A 12818-nucleotide genomic window follows, 5' to 3' on the forward strand; every position below is an offset into this window, starting at 1 on the left:
GTGCTATGTAACACGATGCGACTGAAACGTTGGGCTGGTCTTGGGAACGGGCATTGGGCAAAAATGAAGGTTTAGTTCACAGAGCCTCGCACTTTGGCCTCTACAACTGTAACATCGTGGTAATACAGTTGTAAAGGGATAAGTTGTGGGTAGTAGGTGCTATGTATTACATAAACGCTGGGCTGGACTTGGGGAATGGGCATGGAGCAAAGGATTATATTTTGTTCACTGAGCCTCGCACTTTACCCTTCATAACTTATGTTAAGGTGTAGCCAGTAAGTACATTCAGATGACATGTATGCCGAAGCTTCTGGATCTGTACTGGTCAAACTAGCATTTGGAGGAGTACGAAGGGTTCAACACATAGAACACCGCATTTCAATTATTGCTGTGGTAATACGTCTGGAAAGGCATGGATTAGGTAATATATGTTACAGAGACTTCTGGAACGTTGTACTGGTCACAATGTCCGGGCATTGGGAAAAGACAGTGAGCAAAGGTTCGGGTCACAGAGCCTCGCACTTTGCTTCACCTCTTAAACTGTTGCAAAGTGGTGATATGTTTTTGCACGGGTAGGTTAGGAACAAGGGAATTGGTTTGAATATTACACGATACGCATCATTCTAAGGAACCTATTTTCAATGGTGCCTCATTTCATTCCTAACACGATTATGTGGAGAAGCTAGCAAACCGGTATTTTCCAGATCTGTGCGGATGTCATGTAGACTGTCAGTATATACATATTTGGATGTCGTGCCGTCAGTGCTTGGCTACTGTGAAATTCACGAAGAAGAGCAAAGGTGACCCCAGAACAAAAAGACCAACCTTACCGAGACAACGTGCGCCCTGCTAGGCCACCAAACTATGCTACCTCTGATATCTTATTGGGATTTCCATAAGTGGTGTCTACTACATGAGTCTCTTACGCGAGTTTGTACTATCATGTAATCTATACTACACGCCTTGTATTATACATACGTCCTTTACGCTTATTTATACGAGTTATTTTATTTAGTACGAATTTTCAAACTTTATCATGTATTGGAAATTATCTTTGATCTTGCTATGGGAAGGCTAAGCCTAGTTCTTTCAAATTTATCAAATTTTTCTATAATAGTAGTGGCAAAAAGTTGATTCTCTACTAGCCTTTCATTTGATACCCATGTATCAATCATCTAGTTTGAAGATGATGACGATGGAATGTGGTGTGTTCACACTTCAGCTCATGACTGAAAAGAGATTTACCAATAAACCAGTCACATATATACCCTACTGGGTACAAATATGAACCACTCATGCCTTCATTCATTGATGCAACATAGACTAGTTGATACACAGCTTCTGTAACATCCCCCACCCTTTCCTAACCTCACAAAGATATGGATCAGTGGATGTTGCCTCACAATTGCGCAATGCAATCCACTGACTCATCCTGACAGTTCATATCACATTATCTATCTGCTGTGTGGCAATTTCATTGTGCAATACTACATGTATACCAGCTTCGCCTTGCTACATGAGTCTTTCGAACACATACATATCGCTGTTACCAATCTAAGCGTTACATAAGGTGAGAGAAACTTTGGAACTATCGACCTTCATACGGAAAACGCAGCTTCACAGGGCCGAGATTCTCCCCAAGATAATGCAGAACGGGAAACCTGTTCGGACCAATTTATTCAGTACTTTAGCTGAGGGGGTCTTGCCTTTTATTGTTTTAGAGTTACAGATCTAGAAATGACTAATGTTTTTACAGTCCTTATCGTTTATTGTACAATCATGTCAAGCAAAGGTATACGTCGTTGATAACATATGCTAAGAGTGCTAGTGAAAATTGAACGAGGAAGCTGGCCTGGTAACATTCTATCATTAACTTTTGGAGAGGTTAACTTTTGCGTTGAAGGCTGAAATGAAATGACCACACGCATTATTTGAAACAGTTGGCATGCATGGCCAAAAAAATCGGGACTAGGGCTTCGTCAAGCCAAGTCATACCTCCTGTCGTTTTGTTCCTCTCTGATTTTCAAAAGTACCACAGCTTGGTATGAACCGACAGACCAGTTTTAAGAATGGGTCAATGCGTACCCGGATACATACATATATTTAACAGCGTTTTAGTATACCGTGTGAATGAACCTTTGTCCCATATATAAGAGGTGGGAAAATAGCGTGTTATGTGACAGTTTTACACAACTGTTGGGTGGGTACATGTAGGTTGTTTTTCAGCCCAAGTGTCCACGTGAAGAGCGAGTGATCGCGATCGTTGGACTTCGGCCCCGCGGGAAGAGGAACAACAGTTGGCAACTTTCGCGTTGTTTCTGCGGTTTTCCGCTGCCAGGCGACGGAATTCCTTACGCGCGTGTGAAACTCAGAGTTCCCTCTTCTCTATACCGGCGTTTAATAAAGCAAATATGCGACAAGTCAGCTTTATTTCTATCAAGTGTGTAAAGTACAACTTGCAGTACTGTGTCATTAGAAATAAAGCGTACAGGTGTTTCTCGGGTCGATGCAACAACACAGGACATGGTCAACAGGTTGTTTTTCTGGCCTTTGAATGGTAGCATCGCTGATAAGGTGAAACAGCTTAGCCATGCAAAAGTGTTTGCCGTACCGAGATTGCGATCAGCTGTTATATCCAGCGCAGGGAGGGGGCACAAACTTCGGACTCCGGACCCTGGCAAACACGCGCCGTGATTGGTCGGGGGCTGACGTCACCCGCGGGTATATAAGGCGCGGGCTGGTTGGGGGAAAGCTTTACGTCGAAACGTCCCCAAGAGGAGCGAACGTTACCTGAAACAAGGCCCGCAACACAAGCAACATGAAGGCCGTTATACTTCTCCTCGTCATCGCAAGCGCACTGGCTGGTAAGTTTCCACTTTCTGCTGTTGTCATACTTTTAAGTGCATAGCTATAGGTTAATCTTCATCATGTGTTAACATTTGTAAGATCATAGCTATGTGTAAGCACTGTGGGAGAAATTTGACAGTAGGAGTTGTCTCTGCAAAAGTAGAATTGAACTGTCAAAAAAGTGATGGAGCGATCTGTGTATTGCCTATGTATGCTGTAAAATCATAAGTTGAACTATCAGGATGAATTATTTGATGCCGAAAAGCTAGTTTGCAGCAAAATCTGGAGTCAGGATAGATTTTTGTGCTCCGTCCTAGTTTTAATAATGGCGCTTCCCTGGTCCTGAAAAGTTGCTGACCGGAGTATTTCCTTTGTTGTCTAACCCGAGAACGAGAAACATCCCGAAAATAACGTTTTTCATCCACAATTGTAGAAGCTGAAGCATATTTTCAACATAGATTTTCATTATAAACTATGCAAAACTTTTCACATCGATCCCCAGAGCCGTTTACTTGGCCGGTTTGACCCATTTATTGAATCCTTTGTTCCCGGGCAAATTCTTTCCCCGGTTCGGTGTTGCATCATGTGCTGGCGTAAGGTTTGGTCCCCGGAGACCGCAGTGCGGCTGTGAGCGCGGCGATATGGCATCGCCTGGTCTCCGCAGGCGGAGTCTGGGACATGTCACAGTCATGAGCGCTGCTAGAAACACATCCGGCTCTAACCCTGACCATGTAAAACTAGTTAATGCGAAAGCGCGTTGCGGTGAAATCATTTCTAGGCCAGTTGATGACCAGTTAACTAAATGCCTTGGTCATCGTCGACAATGATGGAGGTACAACAATATCGAACCTTTCAAACCGTTCTGACAGTACCATTGTCCTTTCTTTCCTCCAGTGCCAGTTTACAAACCCGAATCTCAGAAGGACCAGAAACCCGGACGCATCCCCAAACCGACCCAATGCAGCAGTAAGTACAGCTTCTTTTATCAGTCTACATTTTGCATAGGATTCTTTTAGTCTACATTTTCTATAGAATTCTGTCATGAGCTGTAACGAAGTTATAGATTATAGTTATACATTAGTTATAGTCATAGTTATACATTATATAGCTTTAATGAAGTAGAGAAGCAAATGGTGTTACATCATTGTGATGTATCGTAGACTTCAGGAGCTGGTGTGTCTTGTCACGTAAAGTTGTCGGCTACTGGCTGCTGACGAGAATTCTGCCACATTACCAAGTTGTACTGTCGTCGTTGCTTGATGGAAGACAAAAAGCTCAATGAGGATGGTCCCCTCTTAGTTGTCTTTGACGCATGTGGAAGAAACCTAACGTAACAATAGCCACTTCGGAGGATTTGATTATTTGTCTGTCTCTTGATACTAAAGCATACCATTTCTACGTCGACTTCTTCAAAAGGGGGGCTCTAGAATATTAGCCGCACGGGTGGCGGGGGTATAACTGATGAGTAGAGAACACTAGACATCTAAATCCATTTGGTAAGCAGGTAAAACTGAAGTTAAAGAAGCCTGCTCTGTTTGGGGAGTGATTTTGTGGTGTGGACAGTAGCTGGGTGTGTAAGGGGCAGGGCATTAGATTAGATAAACTGTAGAACGGTTGCGCGTGTGGCTGTTCTTTGGGTTTGTTAATCAGAATTTGATGTGGATAGCATTGTGCACGGACAAATGCACCAAGATGTTTTTAAAAAAAACAGATGTAGTTTCTGAAATTATGGAATTGAAGATTGCTTTGCTGCGAAAAAAATGTGCACCCAAAGTCGACATCCACAGTCGTCATCAGGATTTGGAACCAAATTTTCCTCTTCAACAAAAAAAAAGCGCGCAAAACATTTTTATGGCACCACCGCTGTACATAAGAGAGCCTTGACAGGCAGGTCACTTTTAGGGCCCGTTTCACGTATTTCACAATCCCTGCCCTACTTGCGTAACCCCCGGGGCAAAGAACACCCAGGCCTGCTTGGGCCTGCTCCTGTTGCCATGCCGGCACCTGCTGACTCCAGTCTTTTTACGGGGCAACTACAATCAGTAGGGCAAACCGCAATGGTGACACAAACCTACCCGCACTGATTCCGTAATAATTTATGCTAGGCTTCTGTCAACATGATCTTTAGAACAGCTGTAGGCGTGCTGCTATAGGGTACAAAGTACGCAGTGATAAAAGACTTCGCCCTGTTGAGTGTTACGTATCGGGGTTGGAATGTTTTATGGACCTTGGCCCCCCCTATTCATAAGGAGTTGTTTTTCAGTCATACCTGTCGCTCGGTATGTGACAAACAATCGAATTTATTGACTTGTTTGTCACAGAGAGCGCTGAGGCAATCGGGAACGATTTACGAGTTGGCTGCGTTAAGTGTCGTAGGCGCAAAAATGCACTAGTTATGCATATATAAGAGAAAAACTATAAAAGTACGCAAAACCTTCATAGAAAGCAATTCCTTACTAACCAAATTTGGCAAGCCTTTCTATTGCTAATTTCTATTGTACTGTATATTTTTACTTTTTAAACGTAACGCACAGAACTGAGAAAGAATTATGTCAGTCCGTTTGGGAACAGTGTAAAAGTGCAGTTTCCGTCACAACATTTTCAGGCATTTTGGTTGACTCAGTTGAAATGTGTATCTTGACCTTTGCACACCTATAGGTGGATACATACTAGGTGGAAAGTACATAAAACTTTGGCCACATTCTTAACTTTGCTACTTTCTAAAAATAGCCGCGGAACCAACTCACGCTATGATAGTGCCTCCTAGCGGAAACCTTTGGAATAACATCCATGCCTGACATTTGGTCTTAGAATAAGGTTGCCCGATGGGACTGAAATGTTACATTTGTGCTTGGACCTTGACCAAAACTTTAAGAAAGAACAATCAGAAGAAGAAAAGAAGGACCAGTGTGTACATTACTTCTTGCTTTGTACTTTCCTCGGCCGGGACACGGTATTTGTGAATCCGGGAAGAGTATCCTGGTAGGAAGCTTAGGGACATGAAATCCAGTGTTCAAGGGGATACCCCGAGCACGTTGCAATAGTCTCATTGCTTAGATGGGCACCTACTTCCTGTAACAGCTGAATTTACCGGTTGTCCACTCATTATTTCCCCAGACGACTTCTGCTTTCTTGACGGCCAGCGCTATGAGTACAAGTCCCAGGGTGGCCATAGCTTGTTCTTGCGTTGTTCTTTTCCCGGCCGTAAGATATTTACTGATTGTCCATTTTGTTTCAGACGACATCCGCTTCCGTGAAGGACAGCGTTATGAGTACAAGTACCAGGGCGAGGCTGTGTCCGGCATTGTCGGCACCTCCGAGCAGCGGTCCGGACTCAAGGTTGCCTGCAGTGTGGTCATCGAGGTAAGGAACAAGACACTTATCTGCCCAAACGTCTGTCTGATCACTACAGGTTAAGACTTAAGGCCTTTACTCTCATCTTCAGAAATTTTGAGATACAGATGAAAAGTTGTTCATGGATAATCTGACGTCAAATTTGTGCTACTGACATACCGGTGATAAGCGAGCATAAGATCATGATACAGTCTTTGGCAAAATTATTCATGGACTATTTCGACATTCATAGAAATTGTAATTTCAGTCTTTGATACTTGTTTTTACAATATCTTACCATTTTCAAGGGTTCCTTATATAAACTGTAGCTGTTTGCTTTTAACGCGCTTTTGGCTCCATCCACCAAGTTCCCCAGGGCCACCTAACGTCTTCTTTACAAACTGCAGCTGTTTTTTTGTTTTTTTGTTTTTACTTCGCTTTTTGACAGACAAGGACGACGTGGCACTACACTCACGTTTTTCATAACTTATTTTAACACTACCACATACAAAGAGCAATATATCAATTTATGCACCTGTTTGTTTGTTTGTTTATTTATTTATTTGTTTGTTGTTTGTTCCCCCAGGTGCCCGCCGAGTGCGAGCTGATCCTGACCACCCCGGAGTGCGTGCTGCGCGAGGCCGACCAGTCCCGCGGGGCCCTCAAGTTCCGCCGCACGCGCAACTCCGAGGAGTTCAGCCGCCTCATGGCCAAGTACCCGGTCTACTTCCAGATGAACAACGGCAAGGTGAGAAAACTAATTCCTTAATGTCTGTTGTTTACTTACTAAACACAAACGAAAATGGAACAAAAACAAACAAGTACACCGTCTACTTCATGATGAACAACGGTACATTCAGCAAGAAACATCACATTCACTCACTCATTCATGATTATTCACTCGCCCTTTCAGTTACGTACTATAGCTGTTTGATAAATTACATTAGAAGAAGTTAAACTATTGAATAGAGACGGGGGACGATACAAACTTACACTCATTACTGCAGTCAAGAGCAGGAAACGAAGATTCACTCTCCTTGAGGTTTACTAGAGGTTTAGATAAAAAGACATGACTTAACAACGGAATATACGGGATGGTAGACATTATCTAATGTCCAAATTATATTAGCAATCATCTTAAACATTATGGTTATATACGAACAACAAACAAATGTGTTTCTTCATCGTACCTGAAGATATCTGACTCAAACGACCCTCTGCTTGTTTTCTCCCCTCCGTAGGTTGAGACGGTCGTCTCCTACGAGAACGAGCCCCTCTCCATCGTGAACATCAAGAAGGGTATCCTGTCCGCGCTGCAGCTGCAGACCGTCGAGCCGGAACCCGTCAAGAAGACTCTGGAAGAGGTATGACATTTGTTTAGGATTACATGATTAGAAAAACGTAGATAAATAGATAGATAGATAGATGGATAGATAGATAGATAGATAGATAGATAGATAGATAGATAGATGGATAGATAGATAGATAGATAGATAGATAGATAGATAGATAGATAGATAGATAGATAGATAGATAGATAGATAGATAGATAGATAGATAGATAGATAGATAGATAGATAGATAGATAGATAGATAGAAAGGTTTATTGCTAAAACAACATAGCAGTTAGTACATAGCAGCCAACTGGCTGAATTGCGTACTAACCAGATAAAATGACTATCCTTGTTTGAAGAGTCTTAAAAGACATGTTAATCTCTTTGGATCTGCATAAAGATAGTTTGCATCATGTATCCGATAGTTTCTGATGCTAGATATGTTGACTACATTTGAATAGTACTCGAAGAGATCTCTTTGAGCTTTGGTATCATGTTTTTCAGTCACCATGGCTAACTATTAGTAATAGTATTCGGCTACTAGTAGTTGAGCAGCCCTGGCGGTATGTCTTAATACAGCCCAACAAATGAATCAATCAGATCTTTTTATCATTAGTTCAAAGTAGCCAGATATTTAGACCATTGACATGTAAGGGACATTTGTATAGATCTCTTTGGATATGCAAAAAGACAGCCCATGCATCCTACAGTTTGTGATTACTTCAGTGATAGTAAGCCTGCAATTGACACAGTGCAGGCAGCCTAGAATCACCACGTCTTACTCACAAACAGTTCACCAGACATCTGAATTTGCAATAACATCTAATGTCCTTTTTCTTTCCTCCACCTCAGCGCGATGTCCATGGCGTGTGCCCGTCCGAGTACACCGTCGAGTCCCACAAGCGCGGCAAGGTCTTCACCGTGTCTGTGCTGAAGGACCTGACCCGCTGCACCAAGCCCCAGAAGACCAGCATGCAGGGCAGCCCCCTGGCCATCCTCAAGAACCTGGTACGTTTATAAAGCCTTTTCCGCGTTAGCTCTACAAGCAGATGTTAGGATGTAGTGTTCTACATGCAGGGCAGCCCCCTGAACATCCTCAAGAACATGGTACGTTTACAAAGCCTTGCCTGCGTTAGGTTAGCTCGACAAGCAGATGTTAGGATGTAGTGTCCTACATCCAGCTAGCAGGGCAGCCCCCTGGCTATCCCCAAGAACCTGGTGCGCTTCAGGCTCTTTGTATGGGGCAATAGACTAGTTCAATCACACTTCATGAAATGTGAATTCTGTATGCCATGTACTCTATCAGCTTTGCAGTCCCTGCATACATAATGGTTCTTAGAAATGAAGTAAGCTCTAGTAAGTCTTAGAGCTGCTTAGAACTATGTAATAAAGACGATTCTACTCCTTCTGACCCTAGACTCTTAACGTTACAAACGACAAAACAATTATTTCAGTAAGAATCAGCACGTTACAATTATAAAATATTTCAGCGTTGCAAACCTGCCCATTTGCACAACATGATGTGTTTCTTAACGAACCTTGCTCCCCCCTCTCCTCCAGACCCTCGCCGCCGACTACCTGCTGAACTCTACCCAGCGCTGCCGCTTCGATCTGGACGGCAAGAGCCAGATCAAGGGCTCCAGCTGCGCCGAGGTGCACACCTACAGGCCCTTCTCCTACAACAGCAGCCGCGCAGGCGCACAGACCAACGTCACCCAGGAGATCAGTCTCGACAAGGTCAGCCGCATCAACAGCAGGCGCTACGAGACCAGCCTGGGTAAGGCTCACTTTCACTTATCACTCTCACTTTCACACTTTCACCCGTCACTTTCATTAGAACACTTTATACCTGATAAATAAAATAAAAAACATTTGTCGCCCTCACCCCTTAAATAAAAGACATTTGTCGCCCCTTAATCAATTACCTTTGTCGCCCAAATTGGCTTAGTTCCGATTGAAGTAACAGATAATTCCATAGACATTAAAGTAGGATATCAACTATAGCAGTCATTGTTGCTGAGAACACTCTGCTTCTTGATATGATATAGGCAACATACAGGAATACCAGATGGGGTTTGTTATACACGTCTGGAGAGACAAAATAAACCTATACTAGCTACATTATGAGTTGCCATTCTTTTGCGATCCAGAATCTAGTTATCAAAACATAAGAATACAGTCGAAACTTGTCATTTGTTATGTCTGATTTAAATTCAAAACTTAACCGATCTTACTCCCCACTACAGCTAACAGGAGGATCATCGATATCGTCTACGAGTTCGAGCAGTTCCAGGTCCCCATGAACAAGAGCGCTGCCGGCGCCCTGGAGGCCCTGTACCGCCTGTCCAACGCCACCATCAACGAGACCAAGCTCGAGGCTCCCCGCGCCTTCGCCGACTTCGTCTCCGCCCTGCGTGTTCTCGACAACGAGACTCTGAGCCAGGTTCTTCCCGAGATGCTGGCTTCCAAGGCTAGGTAAGAGACGCTTCAGCTCTTGTTACCATTCATCCATTAATGGTAATATAGATTATCGGAAGAGGACATCTCATTGCATATGGTGGCCTCAATGATTTTGCTGTCTAGATTCATCTCAGCTGATTTTTTTCTTATCATATAAATCCCTTAGCAAATATGTATAGAAAAAGACTAGTATGGTCAATGCTTATATAGTAGGACGACAACCTACCTAAACCTAGATGGCACTAAACATTAACCTAGCGAACGTCTATCCTTCCAAATAGAGCGACATGGAAGTAAACCCTTTCCCCCTACCCCTTCCAGCGACCAGGTCATGCAGGCCCTGCCCCAGTGCGGCACCAAGCCTTGCTTCTCCGCCATTCGCCAGCTCGTGACCTCCGGGTTCCTGCCCAAGGCCGTTGCCGAGACCGCGGTGTACGCCATGGCCTTCCTGCCCTACCCCAACGTGGACGCCATCAACGAGACCCTGAGGGTCGCCCAGTACAACCGCAGCCGCCCCGCCATCCTGGCGCTCAGCTCTCTCGTCTACAGGTGAGGGTCATCCTTAGATACATGTTGTTTCAGCACTGAATAAAAGGTATTTGGAACCGCATCTGTAAGCAGCTACACCTAAATTAGGACCTCTCTGAAGTATCAGATACTGCTTACAACATCTACCACCTGTATGGGTGTGGCCGTGAGGGTAATCCTTTAATAATTTCATCACCGAATAAGAATCTTTGGGACCGCATCTGAAAGCAGCGACACCTACAGCTGCATTGCAAAGTGAACCGGTTAGAGTTACCATTTCGAAGTCTAAAGAAGACCTACTGACATACTAAGTATGAATAAAATTCATTCTGGCATTATTGAGAAAGACACAGGCACACACGAACGCTGACGAAAACATAACCTTAAATTTTAAAGGCAAAGGTAATAAGAAGCTGACAGTAATGTCCGTTTGCCTCCTCCAGGTACACCCAGAACAACATGACCGAGCCCTTCCCCCAGCCCGTGGTGGAGGCTATCGAGTACCTGCGCGGCATGATCGGCTTCGACTGCACCCCTCTGACCAACAAGGCCTTCAACCCGGTCGTCTCCGCTGAGGAGCAGGAGCAGATCCTGCTGGCGCTGAAGGTAGGCGCCGTGTTTCCTTGCTTCTGAAGTTGTTCGTTTTTTGTGGTGATCATTGCGTCTCTGAGTGTTGTAGTGATGCAGATTCGGTAACTCTAAGTTTCTGTTGGTCTTGAAGGGATCTCAAAATTCTCCTTTAGCATAGTAAAAAAGGTAAAGCGGTCTAACCTCCTTTCGTTAGCTAGTAGTTCAATGTGGCCTCGCTACGGCTCAGCATTGAATAGTTATTCGTCTTACAAACTTGTCATAGCACTTAGCCTTTGACCAAGAGCATTCAGTCTTCTTTTGATAAAAGAACATTGCTCTAAGACATGGCTTGGGGCGACTGCTTGGAAAAACCGATGAGTTAAGCACTTGGCCAAGAACCTTGGGTTATCTTTTGTGGTATGATTGCCTGTTTGAAGCAAACGATGAGTTAAGACCTTTGTGTTCTCTCCTACTGCTTAGAAAAACCGATCAGTTAAGAGCTTGACCAAGAACCTTGGGTTATCTTTTGTGGTATGATTGCCTGTTTGAGGCAAACGATGACTAAAGATCGTTCTGTTCGCTCCCAGGCTGTCGGCAACATGGGTCAGGCCGTCCAGGTCCTGGACACGACCGTGCGCCGCCAGCGCCTGAGACTGGTCCCCACTCTGGAGCGCTGCATCAAGAACCAGGAGGTTCCCCGCAACATCACCCTGGCCGCCATCCAGGCCTTCCGCCGCATGGAGATCAACGAGGAGGTGAGCTATGAGACCAACAGACTGTTGTCCTGTTGTGCTTTCTTCAGTTACGCTACAATTTTTTCAGTCAAATAGACCAAATTAAGTCCATGAAGGGCCAGCCAGAGGCTATCATTTCTTCCTTAAGAGCTTTTCCTCCGTTCCATTAACGAGGAGGTGAGACGAACATGAAGTTTTCTTCTGAAGCCAAGTTGAATTGTAATTTCCAACACAAAATAACTGGACTTACCCACATGTTCGACTGCCCAACTCCAGTCTTTGTCATCATATTTTTGCACTGTATCCTTTATCATCTTATTGAGGGAAATTGGTTAAATTGGATCCAACACAAAGATTGAGACACACCAGATTTACCTTTCGACCAGGCCTAGAGATGAAGAAAATATTAAATACTTCTCGATAATGTTTAGTACCAGTTATGTTTGTTGATATGGACTACAAGAGGAGTAGCTGCAATGTATTTATATTGTTAAGCTAATTGTGGATCTAAAGCAACTCAAACTCAAGCACAGATACAGCTGAACTTTGATGATAACTAACAATCTTTCGTCTTCTTCTTTAAGATCCGCACCCTGATGCTGGACATCGTGAAGGGTAAGACCGAGAAGCAGGAGGATGCCGAGACGCGCATCGCCGCCTACCTGGTCCTGATGAAGAACGCCACCGAGAGGGAGCTGCGCAGGGTCGTCAAGATCGTGCAGGCCGAGCCAATCAAGCAGGTCCGCTCCTTCATCACCTCCCACCTGCGCAACATCCGCGCCACCGAGGAGCCCACCCTCCAGGAGTGAGTATCTGCATCTGTATAACTGGTATAACTGCCCTTTGGTGTATCTGTATAGCCCTTAGGCGTAACAAGTCAGCTTCTGTATCTGCATCTGTATAGCTGGTATAGCCGCCCTTTGGTGTAACAAGCTAGCTTCTGTTTCTGTATCTGTATCTGTATAGCCCCCCCTTCAGCGTAAAACACCAGCTTCTGTATCTGTATATAGTC

General features: G+C 44.3%; 1 protein-coding gene across 1 annotated transcript in view; it reads left to right on the forward strand.

Moving 5' to 3' along the window:
- Positions 1 to 2735: 2735 nt before the first annotated feature.
- Positions 2736 to 12818, forward strand: part of LOC136444252 (uncharacterized) — a 39126-nt gene continuing 29043 nt past the window's right edge. The window contains exons 1-12 of the mRNA XM_066441767.1: positions 2736 to 2864; positions 3742 to 3813; positions 6086 to 6210; positions 6767 to 6928; positions 7422 to 7544; positions 8367 to 8522; positions 9075 to 9291; positions 9761 to 9989; positions 10296 to 10523; positions 10946 to 11108; positions 11660 to 11827; positions 12391 to 12611. Coding sequence (XP_066297864.1) covers positions 2819 to 2864; positions 3742 to 3813; positions 6086 to 6210; positions 6767 to 6928; positions 7422 to 7544; positions 8367 to 8522; positions 9075 to 9291; positions 9761 to 9989; positions 10296 to 10523; positions 10946 to 11108; positions 11660 to 11827; positions 12391 to 12611 — 1910 coding nt within the window. The 5' untranslated portion in view covers positions 2736 to 2818. The remainder of the gene's footprint in view (positions 2865 to 3741; positions 3814 to 6085; positions 6211 to 6766; positions 6929 to 7421; positions 7545 to 8366; positions 8523 to 9074; positions 9292 to 9760; positions 9990 to 10295; positions 10524 to 10945; positions 11109 to 11659; positions 11828 to 12390; positions 12612 to 12818) is intronic.

The sequence above is a fragment of the Branchiostoma lanceolatum genome, chromosome 11, assembly GCF_035083965.1.
Source record: "Branchiostoma lanceolatum isolate klBraLanc5 chromosome 11, klBraLanc5.hap2, whole genome shotgun sequence".
Classification (NCBI taxonomy): Eukaryota; Metazoa; Chordata; class Leptocardii; order Amphioxiformes; family Branchiostomatidae; genus Branchiostoma; species Branchiostoma lanceolatum.